We start from the raw sequence: 19397 nt of genomic DNA on the forward strand, positions 1-19397 counted from the left end.
TTTACATATGACAAATACATAATACCCACATCATGCACATGAACTGTAACACGTATCCTTCAGACTGTCCTCTTCAATATGAACAATTTCTGACAACAAAAAATGTACACTTACCTGTTAATGCTCTATTGTGTTTATATACCTGCAGGAAGTACCTTTATGTGATAACGTTTATTTGAGTAATTTGATTGTTTTTCCGATAAAAAGTATGTACATAAATATACACCGAGTGTACAAAACATTAGGAACACCTTCCTAATATTGAGTTGCACCCCCCCCCTTTGCCCTGAGAACAGCCTCCATTTGTCTAGGACTCTACAAGGTGTTGAAAGTGTTCCACAGGGATGCCGGCCCATGTTGACTCCAATGCTTCCCACAGTTGTGTCAAGTTGGGGGTGGACCATTCTTGATACACACTGTTGAGAGTGAAACACAAAGCAGCGGTGCAGTTCTTGACTCAAACCGGTGCGCCTGGCACCTACTACCATACCCCATTCTAAGGCACTTAAATACTTTGTCTTGCCCATTCAGCCTCTGAATGGCACACATACACAATCCATGTCTCAATTGTGTCATTGTTTAAAAATCATTCTTTAACCTGTCTCATCCCCTTCATCTAAGCTGATTGAAGTGGATTTAACAAGTGACATCAATAAGGGATCATAGCTTTCATCTGGATTCACCTGGTCAGTCTAAGTCATGGAAAGAGCATGTTTTGTACACTCAGTGTATGTAATTATGATTTTTCATAAAACTCATATTTTTTTATAGTGGAACATTACTCACATCCACGTAAACAAAACGATACACAAAGGTACCATACAAAGAATCTGTACAAAGATACAACAACACCAATCTCATTGTCTATCCAAGCAAGGACTAGTATCACGTCCTCGCTCCTCGCCTCCTTCTCAAACCCAGTTGGATGAGAAAACCAGGGTTCTCCCCTTTGACTTTCTCCTCAAATGGGTTTTGAGAAGGAGGCGAGGAGAGAAGACGCAAGGAGTATGCAATTGAGATTCTCCCCATCTGTCAGGAAACAAGGCACCGTAACAATTCATAACAGTCCGGAAAGGGAGGTAGCAGGGTTTGGGAGTAACTGATTACAAAAAAACAGCTAAAATATTGTAATCAGATTACAGATACTTTTGAGAAACTAGAGGACTACTTCTTGAATTACTTTTAAATTCAGAGAAGATGTTTGTTTCGGTTTTCTCAATGACAATCAATTCAGTATTGAAAAAAGGGGCAAGTTCGTTCCACCTTAGTGTCGCTGACCACAAATCAGAGGCCACTATGATGACACACCAAATGTGTTTGATGGATCCTTTTTGTCTTCTTCTAACGCCTCTTCTGGGGAAAGTAATCCAAAAGTAACTGAAAGTATTCAGATTGTGTTACTGAGTTTGGGTAATCCAAAAGTTACACTACTGACTACAATTTTGGACAGGTAACTGTAACAGATTATATTTACAAAGTAACCTAACCAACCAGGACAGGGAGTGTCCACAAGATGGAGGAGGTTAGAACTCGCTCTCCTCCAGTATCTCCTCCATGGTCTCTCCCAGCGTCATCTCTCCATCACTACTTGACAGGCTCTTCCTGGTGTGGAACTCCAATCCTCCCGTGTCTCTCTCCCTATCTCGCCACCCTGCCACCTCCCCTCCTTCCACCTCTCGTCGCCCTCCTTGCCCCTGCAAGGCCACCTGCAGCAAGTGGGAGTGTGTGGCAGGCCCACCCCCCTCCTCGTATGATTCGCTCTGCTGGGAGCCATGGGGGCGTCGGCCTCTAGAGCACTTCCACAGATGTTTGAGGGGTTCGCCCCGGAAGTCGATGCAGGGTGTGACCTGGAAGTGGTTTGTGAACAGGAAGAGCTGCCATCGCTTTTTCAGCTCTGTCTGGACCTGAAGATAACAGATTTTTGTTTGTGTTTTTATTTGTATTTATTTATTCTTTTATATTACGATTAGAACGATTTGTTAAGCTAACACTTAGGCTACAGTAAATTGAACAGCTAGTTTGTGGATAGTTACCTCTACGTTGGCGAAGCAGTACAGCACAGAAACCAAGAATCCCTGAGAGAGAGGTATGACACATAAGGATTGTATTCAAGGTAGCAAACTCTACCGGGCCATTTGCATTTATTATCAAGACAAATTATTTTCCTCTAAATGCAGTTCTTAATGGGATCAGGATGTTTTCCTTTCTTTACTCAACAGGAACGATTAAACATTTGTTATGGTCTTGTGGAAGGTGGCCATTTTGTTATCAGCTCTTACCTGGAAGGAGCTAAGAGTGAGGTTAATGAAGTTCCTGGCATAGCGGCTGCTTCCCTCCACACTCTCGTCTATCAGTATAGTGAAAACTACCTCGTGGATCCCCAGTAGAGGGATCAGGACTATCGTGGCCCTGGCCAAGCTAACAGAGAAAAGGAAAGGAGTTTGGGCATTCAGACTGTACTGGGGTTCAAATAAAATAGTTGCTTGAGGGTGCTGGCTACTACTGTCAAAGATCAGAGTAAACCTTTAGAGTGACCATACTCTACCTGTATCTGTAGTCTGTGAATCTCACTTGGTCTGCCTTTAACTTTGAGAGCAGCAACATTAGTATTTTGATGAATATGTAGAAAATGACCTGCAACACAAATCAAGTATATTATTCTTCTGTAAAACAGTAGGAGATGCTTATGTTTTTAGGCTGGTGTGTAAAAAGTAAACTGTGTCTTTAAGAGGAGAAACCCTATCTTATTGGGATCAGTGCACCCTAACCATTCTCCCCTATATGACATGCTTGTGACTGCTTCTGACACCCACTGCTCTGGCTGACGTCTATGTCACATGGTCTCAACTATTGATCTTAGACATCCCAAAATCGGTGTGAAATCAGTGAAGAATCCCAGGAAATCTCACAAGAGCTGATGCCCCCAGTGTGTCAGTCTTGTGCACTTTTGGCGTACACTGTGGAGTCATATGGTTTGATAGATGATTTATTGTTGTGTCACGTTCTTAGATATCAGTGGAGCAGTATTTGAGTGGTGATACAGGAGGTTGCTATAGGTTGTATATTGTAGGTTGCTACTCACCAGCACAGATAAAGTGATGGGTCCCCTTATTATCCACCAGATCCATCTATTCTCATTGTTCCAGCACCTTAGGACAGGAGAGATTCAAGCGAGATTTGGTCCTACAGCATCAGCTTGTATCATAGACTATTGGGTATTTACACAGATCAGTACTGATTGGTTACTTTATTCGAACAGACAGAAATATGACCAGAAGTCTTGAAATGAGTGGTGTTAATTCTCCCCAAATACTTACCCTTTATTTTCATATAAAACTTTGCTCACTGTCCATGGCACCACAAACACGAATGGAGTACCTTTTGCAAGAGCAAAATTATTTTGTTGCCATGAGTTGTGAATCTATCTTCATTAGAGCCTTACCCTATCCAATCAGAATGTGTCTTTTAAACATTAGAGCCTTACCCTATCCAATGAACATGTGCCTTTCAAACATTAGAGCCTTACCCTATCCAATGAACATGTGCCTTTCAAACATTAGAGCCTTACACCCCAACCAATCAGAATGTGTCTCTTAAACATTAGCGCCTTACCTCAGCCAATTAACGTGTATCTTATAAACATTTAGAACTATACCCCAGCCAATGAGCATGTATCTCTTGAGCAGCCGTCTCTTGGTGAGGACGTCGGTGAAGAGGAGGGTCTGGAGGAAGATTGCTTCTACCAGGAGCCAGAAGTAGTTACAGGCTACAAAATACTCCATGGACACCCGGGAGGCCTTACATACCACCGTTATCTACAGGAAGAGGAGATATTAGATGAAATATGATATATTACATTGCCTTATCCTTGTTGAATAAATGTACTTTACATCATAGTCTCTTGTGACAGACGTTAATGTAAGAGCACACCTGAGATTTGGTTCTGGGTGCCCGAGATTTCTTCTATCATAAGAAATAAGTATCCTGAAGGCCAGCATGGTTGAAAATGTAATGTTTTTATAGATTTTTAAAAAAACAAACTCTACAGGACATGAGTACCACTGAGTTGGAGTATGAGTTCCACCCTTGGTCGTCACTGGGTAGCTTGGTGTACATGACATGTAACACGATCTCCTTTATGAAGACGGCCATGGCTCTCAACATGAAGGACACAAACAGATTCATGTGGATGTAGTTCCTTGTACAGTGGAGCTTCCTGGAAGAGACAGAGGTTGGCATTGACTCAAACCCACCACTGACTATTTAGTGTGGAAATTGATTTTGTGATTATGCGACTAAGATGAATGTTCAGTACATAGGCAATCCATTGTGGTTTATAGTGATCGATAACATAATCTGTAATCTTGTTATTCTGCTTCCCCTGGTATCTGTTTTATATTTTATTGTCAATTAATGACATTGAATCAATGCCATGACTAAGGACTAAGGACTAAGGAGTGTCATTGCTTTGCAGTTGTGTCATCGCCCTACGATAGTAGAATTCATCATGATCATCATTAACATGTGCCTAACCCTCTGACCCCTGTGCTCTGGCCCCTTGACACTAACCTGAGAATGCCCATGAGCAGAGTGGCCAGAGAGAGGGAGGAGAGAGACAGAGAGTAGCCGACGATGGAGATGACCCTAAGGGCTGCATGGCGAAACCACTCATCCTCCTGAAAGACACAGACATGGAAAAAAAAGTGAAAAATAGGCAATTGACCTTTACCTCTGAAATTCACTTAGAAATTCAAATTTCACTGATACAATGAAAGCAATACATGGTTATAACATCTACTGAAAAGACAGAAATGCCAAAAGATCGGTGTTGCCGTTTATACACTATTCAGAACCACATTCCTGTAAAGCTTGGAGAGGATCTCATGTTAAATACTGTTGAAGTAATATGGCTACAGGTTCATCTGCCTCAACTAAAGCCCATTCTGGTGGGAAGCCGCTATATACCACCAAGTGCTAACAGTCAGTTTCTGGATAACGTGTTAAATGGTTGATAATGTACACAACCGGTCAAATGTTTTAGAACACCTACTCATTCAAGGGCTCTTCTTTTTTTGTACTATTTTCTACATTGTAGAATAATAGTGAAGACATCAAAACTATGAAATAACACATATGGAATCATGTAGTAAACAAAAAAGTGTTCAACAAATCAAGATATATTTTATATTTGAGATTCTTCAAATAGCCACACTTTGCCTTGATGACAGCTTTAAACAATCTTGGCATTCTCTCGACCAGCTTCATGAGGTAGTCACCTGGAATGCATTTCAATCAACAGGTGTGCCGTCTTAAAAGTTAATTTGTGGAATTTCTTTCCTTCTTAATGCGTTTGAGCCAATCAGTTGTGTTGTGACAAGGTGGGGGGGTATGCAGAAGATAGTGCTATTTAGTAAAAGACCAAGTCCAAGAACAGCTCAAATAAGCAAAGAGAAATGACAGTCCATCATTACTTTAAGACATGAAGGTGAGTCAATTCTGAAAATGTCAAGAACTTTGAAAGTTTCTTCAAGTGCAGTTTCAAAAACTATCAAGCGGTATGATGAAACTGGCTCTCATGAGGACCGCCACATGAATGGAAGACCCAGAGTTACCTCTGCTGCCGAGAATAAGTTCAAGATTTACCAGCCTCAGAAATTGAAGCCCAAATAAATGCTTCACAGAGTTCAAGTAACAGATACATCTCAACATCAACTGTTCAGAAGAGACTGTGTGAATCAGGCCTTCATGGTCGAATTGCTGCAAAGAAACCACTACTAAAGGACACCAATAATAAGAAGAGACTTGCTTGGGCCAAGAAACACAAGCAATGGACATTAGACCAGTGGAAATTTGTCCTGTGGTCTGGAATCCAAATTGGAGAATTTTGGTTCCAACCACCGTGTCTTTATGGGGGTGTGGGGGTGCTTTGCTGGTGACACTGTCTGTGATTTATTTCGAATTCAAGGCACACTTAACCAGCATGGCTACCACAGCAATCTGCAACATTATGTCATTCCATCTGGTTTGGGCTTAGTGGGACTATCCTTTGTTTTTCAACAGGACAATGACCCAACACACTTCCAGGCTATTTTACCAAGAAGGAGAGTGATGGAGTGCTGCATCAGATGACCTGGCCTCCGCAATCCCCCGACCTCAACCAAATTGAGATGGTTTGGGATGAGTCGGACCGCAGAGTGAAGGAAAAGCAGCCAACAAGTGCTCAGCATATGTGGGAATTCCTTCAAGACTGTTGGAAAAGCATTCCAGGTGAAGCTGGTTGAGAGAATGCCAAGAGTGTGCATAGCTGTCATCATAGCTGGCAAAGTGTGGCTATTTGAAGAATCTCAAATAGAAAATATAGTTTGATTTGTTTAACACTTTCTTGGTTACTACATGATTCCATTTGTGTTATTTCATAGTTTTGATATCTTCACTATTATTCTACAATGTAGAAAATAATAAAAATAAGAGAATCCCTTGAATAAGTAGGTGTTCTAAAACTTTTGACCCGTAATGTATGTGATATAAACAGAGAGGTATATTTTCTGGGTGATTTAAATATTGACTGGCTTTCATCAGGCTGTCCACTCAAGAGAAATCTTCTAACTGTAACTAGTGCTTGCAACCTGTATCGGGTTATAAGTCAACCTACCAGGGTTACAAATAAGCACAGAAATGAAATCATCAACATATACTGATCACATCTTTACTAATGCTGCAGACATTTGCTTTAAAGCAGTGTCTAAATCCATAGGATGTAGTGATCACAATACTGTAGCCATATCTAGGAAAACCAAAGTTCCAAAGCCTGGCCTAGTTGTCACGACTTCCGCCGAAGTTGGCTCTCCTGCCTGTTCGGGCGGTGCTCGGCGGTCGTCGTCACCGTCCTACTAGCCACTACCGATCCCTTTTTTGTTTGTCTGTTGGTTTTGTCTTATTAGTTTCACCTGTGTGTATTTTAGTTTAATTAACGTCCTTATATGCAGTAGGTTGTCCCACCCTTGTTTTGTGCGGGATTGTTTTTGTATTCATGTCATTTGGTGTAGTACTTGTGTTTTATTCTCCGGTCTATTTTTGATCCTGTGCTGGATTATTCACCCTGTGTGTTGGGTTGCCCGTGTTTTTTGTGCGTTGGAGAATAAACTGTCGATTCACTGAAACCTGCTCTCTGCGCTTGATTCCACCCACCTTGATAAAATGTGACACTAGTATAATTTATACGAGGTCATATTGTTGATGTAAAGAATATTTGTTGGTCCATGGTGTGTAATGAGGAGCAAACAGACGCTGCACTTGGCACATTTGTGAAATTGCTTATCCCAGTTACTAATAAGCATGCACCCAAGAAAATGACTGCAACAACTGTTAAAACCCTGTGGATTGATGAGGAATTGAAAAATTGTATGGTATAGAGGGATGAGGCAAAAGGAATGTCAAATAAGTCTGGCTGCACAACAGATTGGCAAATATACTGCAAATTGAGAAATCATGTGACTAAACTGGATATAAAGAAGAAACTAGACCATGAAACAAAGATCAATTATATAGAGAATGATAGTAAAAACTTTGGAGCACCTTAAATTAATTTATGGGCAAAAAGGCAAACTCGGCTCCACCATTCATTGAATCAGATGGCTCATTCATCACAAAACCCACTAATATTGCCAACTACTTTAATGATTTTTTCATTGGCAAAATTAGCAAACTTAAGCATGACATGCCAGAAACAAACGCTGACACTACACATCCAAGTATAACTGATCAAATTAGGAAGGACAAGCACTGTAATTTTGAATTCCGTGAAGTGAGTGTGGAAGAAGCGAAAAAATTATTGTTGTCTATCTACACTGACAAGCCACCGGGGTCTGACAACTTCGATGGAAAATTACTGAGGATAATAGAGGGCAATATTGCCTCTGCTATTTGCATATCTTCAATCTAAGCCTACTAGAAAGTGTGTTCCCTCAGGCCTTGAGGGAAGCAAAAGTAATTCCGCTACCCAAGAATAGTAAAGCCCCCTTTACTGGCTGAAAAAGTCAACCAATCAGCCTGTTACCAACCCAACTTTTGGAAAAAAATGACCAGATACCTGTTTGACCAGTTTGACCAGATAAAATGCTATTTTGCTGTAAACAAATTGGCAACAGACTTTCTGTACACTTATATTTAAGGACATTCAACAAGCACAGTACTTACACAAATAACTGATGATTGGCTGAGAGAAATTGATGATAAAAAGATTGTAAATGTTGTTTTGTTAGACTTCAGTGCGGCTTTTGACATTATAGATCTGTCTGCTGCTGGAAAAACGTATTTGTTATGGCTTTACACTCCCTGCTATATTGTGGATAAATAGTTACATATCTAACATAACAAAGAGGGTGTTCTTTAATGGAAGCCTCTCCAACATAATCCAGGTAGAACCAGGAATTCCACAGGGCAGCTGTTTTGGCCCCCTACTTTTTTCAATCTTTACAAACGATATGCCACTGGCTTTGAGTAAAGCCAGGGTGTCTATGTATGCAGATGACTCAACACTATACACATCAGCTACTACAGTGAGAAATGACAGCAAAACCGGCTGGGCGTGAGTGCCATCGTGCGCCATCGTGCATACATTTTTATTTTTTTATTTTTTTATTTTACACCAAACGCAATCACAACACACAGGTTAAAATAGCAAAACAATTTAGCTAGCTTGCTGTTGCTAGATAATTTGTCCTGGAATATAAACATTGAGTTGTTATTTTACCTGAAATGTACAAGGTTCTCTACTCCGACAATTAATCCACATATTAAACAGTCAACCGAATCGTTTCTAGTCATCTCTGCTCTTTCCAGGCTTTTTCATCTTTGAACTTATGTGGTGATTGGCTTCTAAACTTTCATAGTATTACTACACCGACCGGCAACACAGTTTGTCTTTCAATCACCCACGTGGGTATAACCAATGGCACATGGGTACCCGCTTCTATAAACCAATGAGGAGATGGGAGAGGCAGGACTTGCAGTGCGATCTGTGTCAGAAATATAAAGGAGTTCTATTTTAGCCCGTGGCAACGCAGACGCTCGTTGACGCGACGCGAGCAGTGTGGTCAGCCTATTAGTCCTAAATATTTCAAAAACTAAAAGCATTGTATTTGAGACAAATCATTCACTAAACCCTAAACCACAACTAAATATTGCAATGAATTATGGGGAATTTGAGCAAGTTGATGTGACTAAACAGCTTGGAGAAACCCTGGATTATAAACTTTCAGCGTCAAAACATGTTGATACAACAGTAGTTAAAAACTTCTTAGGGATAGCCCGCTTTATTTCAATAACTTGAAGTATGAGCAAACTACATGACCTTTAGTGTGAAGTTACCCAGGTACATTTGGGCAAATCATGAAGGAGACGTTTACATTCATATTACATTTTTCTGCAAGAATATCATCAAATCTGTATACTTGGACTTTGATTTAGTTTTTCCAGTATTAGTAGCCATATTATAAGTTAAACATTTGCAAATAAACAGTTTTCACAACTTCATAACTCTCCATATTCTTATAATTTTTGTCCAAAGGGAAAAGGCTGGCTGTCGCACAAGGTTAACAGCTACATTTTGCGACAGATACAGGGTTTCCGGATACTCCCATAAAGCCCAGCTCATTGGCTATCTAGCTAGCTTTGTTTGGTGTTTATTTGACAAAGTTAGAATCGATCAAGTGAAGACCGCCAGCATCATCGGCGTGCCATGAAGGCATCGCTCTCTGACCAAATTTGGTGTCCTATAGGATATACTACACCCTTAATGATATAGTGAAGTCTGGTTACGTTCTAGGATCTCTGAGGAATACATACGAACGTGATTTGACTGGTTGAAACAATGTTTAGGGTTAGATTTTCAAAGATTCCTTTCTTTTTCTTTTTCTTTTATTTCACCTTTATTTAACCAGGTAGGCTAGTTGAGAACAAGTTCTCATTTGCAACTGCGACCTGGCCAAGATAAAGATAAATTGAACGAGTGGAAATACAAAATCAATCCTTTTTAGGATATGAAAAAGGATTGTATCTAACAACACAACACTATGTTATCTCTGGGACCCTTTGGATGATAAATCAGAGCAAGATTACATAATGTAAGTACAGATTTCACCTTCAGAGGTGAATTTATCAAACCTATTGCGGTGAAAAAAGTGTTTTGTTGTTAGGAGCTCTACTCAAGCAATAGCATGGCATTTTTTCTCTCAGTAATAGCTACTGTAAGTTGGACTATGCAGTTATATTAACAAGAATTTAAGCTTTCAGCCGATGTTAGACACTTATATGTACCGACATTTGTTGTTTCTCTAAAATCTGCGATCGTGACACAAGGGGCTGCATGATTTACAACTATCCCTCCTACAGGCCCTAGATTTGTTGCACCTAGACTACTGTTCAGTTGTGTGGTCAGGTACCACATAGAGGGACTAAGTTAAATTGCAATTGGCTCAGAACAGGGCAGTGTGGCTGTACATAGAGAGCTAACATTAATGATATGCATGGCAATCTCTCATGGCTTAAAGTGGAGGAGAGATTGACTTCATCACTACTTGTTTTTGTAAGAGGTGTTGAAAAGCTGAATGCACCGAACTGTCTGTTTAAACAACTAGCACAAATCTCGGACACCCATGCATACCCCACAAGACCACCAGAGGTCTCTTCACAATCCCCAAGTCCAGAACAGACTATGGGAGGTGCACAGTACTACATAGAGCCATGACATACTCCTCTCATATGTATATACTCGATGTACTCGATACCATCTACTGTATCTTGCCTATGCCGCTCTGTACCATCACTCATTCATATATCTTTATGTACATATTCTTTATCCCCTTACACTTGTGTGTATAAGGTAGTAGTTTTGGAATTGTTAGTTAGATTACTTGTTGGTTATTACTGCATTGTCGGAACTAGAAGCACAAGCATTTCGCTACACTCGCATTAACATCTGCTAACCATGTGTATGTGACAAATAAAATTTGATTTGATTTAATTTGACTACATGGAACTCAGGTAACTGATGCAAACAGTAGATTCAGATTTAAAAACAGAAAGAAATACACCTTATGGAACAGCAGGGACTGTGAAGAGACACACACACAGGTACAGACACACGCATACACACACGGGTCCTGGCACATGCACTCTACACACACTTACATTTGTAATATTGTTGTATAGTGGTATCATACATGTTGTGTTGTGGATATGTGGTGGTGTGACAGTGTTACACGATGCACTGTTTTATCTTTTGTTTTATTTGTAATATAAGTGTCTTAATTTGTTTGCAACCCAGAAAGAGTAGCTGCTACCTTGGCAGCAGCTATCGGGGATCCCTAATAAAATACAACTGGGGTATGATTTATTGTTGACGTTTCAGTTGCAAGGCCTTTTCCAAATGCAAGGCAAGTCTCCACTTTGTTTCCTCTCACAGCCTTTTCCTCACCTCGGGTTTAAAGAAGTCTTGGTCATCACATTCTGTCTTCTCTCGCCAGACATCCGTAGAATTCTCCTGGAGTCGCCAGGACCCATTGGACAGACACTCCATGTACACTCTCCTGGAGTCATCTGGGTCAGGAAGAGAAGAGGAATGACTAGATCGGTTATGGAGAGATTTGCTCATGTTCCAACCATGTTGGAAGGCACGTTTAACTGTGCTTCTAATTGCGTGTCGTACTATATGAAATGTTATGATGTTGTGCCATCACATGACTTTATAGATATAGAATGCATGGATAGATGTGATATTTATTTATTCATACGGGACAATGCACATAAATCAACATCACTATTACAATAATGAAACATCCATTTAAATGTGCCGGGGTTAGCCAAAAGCTCATTTGCACCTGTAGTCCCTGGGCATGTAAGGGTCTTTTCACAGCCACAATATAAATACTCACTGAAACAATACAAAATATATCATTCTAACAACAACAACACTATCATCAACTGTCGTCTTACATATGAGGAATCACAGATAACTCATGTGTACAGGTTTGGATAGATTTGAGCCATGTTTTCAATTTTCAATTTAAAAATACAATAGTGAGTGCAGCTTCTCAAGTCCATGGGCGTTGCATTCCAGTGTATTGTAGCTCCAACAGAGAAGGCCGATTGACTGATTTTACTGTGTCGAAAAGGGACAACGCAATCCCCTCTAGTTTACTGCCCTGTTATCCTGGCGGTGCTTTCCTTGAACATGATATGCCGGCATAGGGGTGGAGAGACAAGACCATTCAGGATCTTAAAGACAAGGCTTGCATCTACATACTGCTTAAAGCTATACAGACTAAATAAATGATGTATGTAAATTATATGACAATGGTGGTAACTGTTTGGTTTGTTATCAAGTGATTCAATTGGTTTCAGAATAGTAGCTCCCGCCTGTGACCAGCATGTGAGGCAATATCTCAAATGTGAGAAGAATATAGCATGCATATATAGTTTTATAAACCTAAAGTTGGATAATCCAAATTTGACTGTGTTAAGCACCATCTTCACATGTTTCTTAAATGTCAAGTTGGAGTCCAAAATTACGCCGAGATACCTGAAATTAGACACAACTTTCTGACGCTCCTCATTAACAAGAACAGCTGGTTGGGAAGAATCAATGGATTTCTTAGAGAAGTACATAGAAACAGTCTTTAAATGCAGGCAAGAATTAGTCATCCATGTAGAAACATGTACCATAGCTTCAGTTAACTTGTTAACAACTAGTTGTCTATTTTTGAGTGCACATACAGAACTGTATCGTCCCCATACATCTGCATGTTAACTTGTGGGCAAACAAGTGGGAGATCCTTTATATAGAGGGTAAACAGAAGGGGGCCTAATATTGACCCTTGTAGGACCCCGAAGTGTCCCCCAAAACAAACCCATTGACTTCTGTTTGTCAGATAGGAATACATCCAACTAATGACAAAAGTGGACACATTTAAGGGAGGATAGTTCGGATAAGAGGACCTCATGATTCACAGTATCAAAGGCCTTTTTAAGATCTAAAAAGACTGACTTCACCACCTATGTCCAGTTAATGTTTAATGCACTCCAAAAAAGAACAGTTGGCTGTTTCGGTAGAACGGTTAGTTCTGAATCCAAATTGCATTTGATGGATTGATTTAGCCTGAATGAAGCCTCCAGACTCACCCTTTGTAATCCAGGGAAGGTAGGAAGGACAGGGCACTGACACGTTACCGGGGGCTGAGTGGGGCCAACACACAAACACGTCAACCATCCCGTTACAGTAGATTCCTGACAGGACAAACAAGTAAAGAGTAAGAGACAAACAGAAAAGTACATCAATAATAAAGTTCTATTGCTTAATTCACGGAAAATAGATTTCCATATCGATCAATTGCTGCCCTGACAATCTGGCTGCAATTAAATGACAATACACATTGTAGGTGAAGAATGGCACAATGATACATGGAACTGGCCATTGCCAAAAACAAACTGCTCACCAGTTTCTGAGAAGATGCTTTCGGCTAAAATCCTGGTGCAGTTCTCCCTATATTCATTCCGTTTAGAGATCAACTCTTCAAGTTCCATCTTCGTGGCGTCAGTTAATGGGGGATCCTAATAAAATCAAATCAATCACAGAGCCCACCACCTTTCATGTGAAATAAGACAGTTATAAAGAGAGGAATATTTTATGATAAACTATACATTTTTACCACCCCCAACAAGGTGCCAAGAAGATTGAGGGGAATGTGGTTTTAGTGAGAGTCCACAAGATGGCAGTATTTGAGTAGAATTCCTGTTGAGCTATCTAACTACCCAGCCTCCATCTTTGTTAGGCGTCTGTGTAGGCAATTTCACAAGCCTAGGGCTCAATTCAATCCGTATTGCCGAAGTTCAGCACTGTAGTACAATTGAAATGTAAAGGTCATTTACGATTGAGCCGACATATGCAAGGCTAACCTTGAATGCAGTCTCCGCAGACGCAGGAACATTGTCTTAAATTTTTTATCGTGCTATAGCATTGAACTTCGGCGATACAGATTGAATCGAGACCCTAATGTCATGTGGTCTAAACTAATAGAAGTAAATGCACCTGTTTCATTTACTCTGAGAAGAGAAATCAAAATGGGAGATTTGACCAGCAGTTACTCAGTTAGGCTGCGTTTACACAGGCAGCCCAATTATGATCTTTGGACAATTATTTGCATATCTGATATCTATCTGGTCTTTCCCTAATGTGTAAACATCAAAAATAACTACAGGGAATCTAATCTTTTGACTTCCAGTTCATACAGTACCACCTCCATATGGCTGCGTTTACATAGGCAGCGCAATTCTGATTTTTTTATCCAATGATTGGGCAAAAGATCAGAATTAGGCTTCCTGTGTAATCTGAATCCTGATACAAACCCGATCCTCCATATGCAACCTCTGTCTGGACGCTCAGATGAGATTTTTTTGCTCTTAAGTAGTTTGATGCTGCGTTCATAACCAAGTGGGAAGGTGGTCATCAACAATTGTGAATTTGTAAATACCAGTTGGATGTGCTTTGAACTCGTTGAGAAACGCTGATTGGCTAATGCCAACAAGCTGTAAGTACAGACATCATGATTATAAACCAATTATAGCGTTCAAAAAACAGAAGAGATTTTATAAATAATGTTTAGTTTTTACATCTAACTGCAGAAAATGCTGTCATCGAGGTAATTTCCTTAGTAGGTGATGTCAGAGCTCAGCATGTGGGACAAGTCGGAGCTCAGGGATGATCGACGAGTTTCCAACTAGTAATTACGAGGGGCATTCAAGTGGATTTTTCCCAGTTGTATGTGGTAAATACCAGCTTCCCACTTGGCTATGAATGCATCATTATTGCACACTATTGCGCATGCCCTGTTTTTACCATGACAACAACCCCAACATTACAGTAGCAGTGATGGGAAATGAGCATTACATCTGTTTGCTACTTCAGAGGCTACATCAATGCGAATGCGCAAATCTGATTTTGGTCACATGTAAAACTGTGTGGACAGTCCAAAGAATTTCTGAAGTATAAAGAAAATCTGATTTGGGTTCTTAGGGTGGCTGTGTAAACACAACCTTATGCCTAATCATGATCTTGGTCTAAAATGTAAAGTGACTGCCCAGTGTTTCCAGATTTCTATGAAATATGACTTATACATTTTCCTTACAAATCTTTTTAATGAAGTATGTTAAAAAGCAGCTTTTCTGTGTTGCAATTGTGTGAGCCTACCCCAACAACAAAATGATTAATGGTGTGGGCGTATACCAGTCGAAAAAAAGATTAACGCAAGTAGACCGCTGATTGGCCAGCTCACCTTCTTCTAGACTGCTGATTGGCCAGCTCAAGATTACGTTATGCTCTATGAGGAAATAGCAAGCATTTTTTAAATGGTCTGTTTGAGATACAAGTTTGAGGTGGGCTTTTTGAAGTGTTTTTTTCTCCAATTTATTATTTGGCCACAAATACGAGTATCAACAACCTTATTTGGATATGAGTTAACAGAATATTAACTTTGAAAGGTAACTGGGCAGATACTTTAAAATATCTTACCACATGATTTGGCAATGTTCTATACAAATAAAACATTGACAAAACATAATAAATTCAATTATTCTAGTGACAGACCAACCCTTCTCTCCTTTTTGTAAAGTAAACAGATAATCAAGGTTTTCCCATTTCGATTCTGTTATTCCACAGGTGGGGTGCAGTACCATAGATATATAATCCAATGGATTCTATTTCTATGTGGGGTACTCTTTCTCTGAACAACATTTCCTTCCTTGCCTTCACACTCCAATGGGGATACATACTGTATATCTATCTGAAATGTGTAACCTCCCTGTGCCTGTCCATTCTATTCCCCCTCCACCACCACCTGTTCCAATGTGATCTGTCCTATCCTAGGAGCGCCCTGACTTTCTACCGCTTCAATTAACCCTCTCTGTCTCAGGTTTTCTGGACAGCAGTTATCACAGAGGAGTGTGTGTGTGTGTGTGTGTGTGTGTGTGTGTGTGTGTGTGTGTGTGTGTGTGTGTGTGCATGCGTGCGTGCGTCTCTGTCTGTCTGTCTGTCTGCGTCTGTCTGTCTCTGTCTGTCTGTCTGTCTGTCTGTCTGTCTGTCTGTCTGTCTGTCTGTCTGTCTGTCTGTCTGTCTGTCTGTCTGTCTGTCTGTCTGTCTGTCTGTCTGTCTGTCTGTTAGATCTCTCAATACTATCTGGGATGAAAAGAAGGTACAGGGGCTCTCCTCTACTTTAAGAGAAAACACTTTAAAAATCCACTGAGCCACTTAAGGGATCCTGAGCTTAACTCAGTTACATATTTGGAGAGAGTGCTGATTTCATTGAGGGCCTGGGAATAAAATCAGAGAGATCTCTACTGAGATCATGTTTATCATATAGTATGTAGCTACTATTGAGTAAAGAGATGTATTTACAGTAAGTACACAAGGTAATACTGAAGGTATTGAGTTTTAGGAGTTACAAAGATAGAATCATACTTTGGAAATGTGTCGGTGTATTTTATGTGCTGTATACTGTATGTCCGTTTTTGGCTGTTCTGGTACATAATATTTATGTCTGGAGTGATATGCACGGCCATATGTGTGCCATGCCTTGCAACCCAGTACATTATCATATAGCCATGTTGCTAAGCAACTCCAAAGTTCATTCATATCCCAGTCGCATAAAAAAAAATAAAGATTTCATACCATAAATTCAGGGCTCACTGTGTCAGTGAGATAGATTATGGTTTAACAGTTCAACGGTAGCAACGCATCCTCTCAATCAGATAAAGGAGAACTGGAATCTGGAGCAAATTATGTTTCTCGGTTGTGAGGTTGGAATATTTGTGAGATTACATCAATTCACCCTTTTAACAGTATTTGTTTTTTCATATTTTACTGAATATTATATATGTACTATAGGTGTTCAAATAAATGCTAAAAAAATATATTAAAAAATATATGTTTTTTGTTTTTACTGGCACTCCTGACAGGAAACAAGTAGGAAAAGTTCTAAAGGAAATATCAAATGGCTCCAAAACTGGTTTAGAATCAATATTCTGGAGAAATTGAATTCAGATTAGTACATGTACATGTGTGTGCCCTGCTTGTGTGTGTGCATATGGCCGCAGGTTCCCAAACGGTTTAGAGAGAGGAGCCAGCAACCGGAGAGTTGCCAGCCAGTTTGAGTCCCGGGTCTGACAGGAAAATATCTGGTGGGAAGTCAGCTGGCAACCGGAGGGTTGCTATTATCAAGTCCTAGATGCCGTTGTACCTTGAGCAAGTCACTTAACCTGTATGTGTGTCTTTCGGGGGCGTTGGGATAAAGCAGATTTTGGTTGGACTTTGTGCTGACAAATAAAGTGATCTTAATATTAATGTGTGTGTGTGTGTGTGTGTGTGTGTGCGCGCGCGCGGCTCACCATCTTACCTGCAGACTGGAGAGGAGCAGTAGGAGTAAAGGAGAGAGTGTGGTACTCCCCAGGGCCCACCCCCCTCTGTGCCAGGCTGGTCGTAGCATTGGGTATGGCACTTTGTTTACATACAAGCTGGATGGCACCTCATCGACCCGCCTGCCATCGATGTTCTCTTCACACTCATCCTTGTCTTACCTCTCAGCATCCACACCACACGGAACCAACACATGGACAAGCCTCTTCTCTAAAGTCCTTTCACCAATGTGGTTTTCCAGGTAAAGATGATTTGAGACTTGTGAACGTTTTATGTGCTTGGTTAAGTTGACTTACTCACGGTGTAGGCGGCTCTCAGTGTTTGGCTTCTGAGCTGATTTTTGAAAGGCATTGTCTTCTCTCTTCAATGTAGGCTCGCCTCAAAACAGTGGGTTTTCGGGTAAAGATGATTTGTGATTGGTTTAGGTACATTTTTATAGTTGCCTGGTAGAGATGGAGCCCACTTCTTCTTAGGATTGTTGTTTCACTTCTTTTAGGCGTGGGTTGATATTCTAAAGGTCAATTCTTCCTGTAACTAATGTTTTGGGAATAAATAGTTTTCTTCTCTTGGTTGACAGGTGTTTAGTAAAGATATCCAGGCACTTATTCTAGTTGTGTATTATTTTGGAGCAATGTTCCCCATCTCATTGAGGCTTTAAACTGAGACACTCCTTTTTAAGTTGTGATCAGTTTGATAAAGTTTCCTCCTGCATCTCTACTAGTTTTAGTATTTTATAAAGTTGTCATCTGTCCTTGTTCACAAGAATTAGTTAACTTGTCCTTTGTCCCTCACCTAGTTGACGGGGATTAGCAAAGTCATCATTGTCTTCTTAGTATTTGGTAAAGTTGTCTTTGGCTCGTCTGCCTGTCGTTGTGTGTTTGGTTAAGTTGTCTTCGTCTCAGGCTCATTCTCAAGGGTTCTGTTGTCTGTCCTCTCTGATGTCCTGAACGCGACTGAAAGCGTCTGTGGATCCTCACCCATCAGTCTGCCTCCCCTTTTCTCCGCCCGGCCTTGTCCCAGCCAATCAAGATAAGACAAGGGAGAGCTATTTTACTGGAGTGACTTTATAGTCCAGGAGGGGAACGCACACACAGGCAGAAAGTATACACACACAAGCATGCGCACGCACGCACGCATGCACGCACACACACACACACACACACACACACACACACACACACACACACACACACACACACACACACACACACACACACACACACACACACACACACACACACACACACACACACACACACACCGTAAGGTGTGCAGTGTTGATCCAAGACTGGGGCTAAAGGTTCAGTGGCAGTTTTATGTGGGTGGTTCTCCCAAAGTAAGAGGGCCTCATCAACAGTATTTGACACTAATGGGATCTCTGTGTGGTCTAATGGATCTACAAACGCACCACAGGAGCTGCAGGGGCCATGACCAAACACACAGGATGGATCATAAGCCAGAGAAACATGTTGTACTACTGTTCATTCCTTGTGCAGATGGTGCAGCCCAAAAAAATACATTACTGTTAAATCAAATCAAACTTTTCCTAAGTGTACTCATGTATAAGTAACAATAAATAACACTTTATAAACAACGAGAGGGGGGTTTAAACTATGTTTGGAAGTAAACTACATTCCTTAGACATTTAGAAAGAAAGAGAAAAGCTAATCAATTACTAAACTTATTTCACTATGACATCACAGTGTAAATAATGTGCTATATGAGGGTGGTTGAGTCTAGTGTTGTTGACACCATTATTTACCGCATTGTTTACATGTTGACATCATAGGGAAATAGTGTTATGGAAGAGAAAAGGGAACCTTTGTAACAAGGAACAAGAGGAAAGGTATAAACACCTCTAATAAAAGGGAAACATTACGTAGAGGAAGATAAGATAGGTGGAGGAAGATATGACTCAGCCTATGTAGACAAT

General features: G+C 40.5%; 1 protein-coding gene across 1 annotated transcript; it reads right to left on the bottom strand.

The window, feature by feature from the left end:
• Nucleotides 1–659: 659 nt before the first annotated feature.
• LOC112224370 (glucagon-like peptide 2 receptor) lies at nucleotides 660–18493 on the bottom strand. Its single transcript, XM_024387884.2, has 13 exons — nucleotides 17445–18493; nucleotides 13494–13608; nucleotides 13180–13284; nucleotides 11477–11598; nucleotides 4570–4676; nucleotides 4060–4216; nucleotides 3656–3815; nucleotides 3318–3378; nucleotides 3083–3149; nucleotides 2546–2634; nucleotides 2280–2418; nucleotides 2034–2075; nucleotides 660–1904 (listed from the first exon to the last, which is right to left on the bottom strand). The coding sequence occupies exons 1-13, from the start codon at nucleotides 17532–17534 to the stop codon at nucleotides 1524–1526; spliced, it is 1635 nt and encodes a 544-aa protein (XP_024243652.1). The 5' UTR covers nucleotides 17535–18493; the 3' UTR covers nucleotides 660–1523.
• Nucleotides 18494–19397: the final 904 nt, after the last annotated feature.

Source organism: Oncorhynchus tshawytscha, linkage group LG25 (assembly GCF_018296145.1).
Source record: "Oncorhynchus tshawytscha isolate Ot180627B linkage group LG25, Otsh_v2.0, whole genome shotgun sequence".
In the NCBI taxonomy this organism is placed as follows: Eukaryota; Metazoa; Chordata; class Actinopteri; order Salmoniformes; family Salmonidae; genus Oncorhynchus; species Oncorhynchus tshawytscha.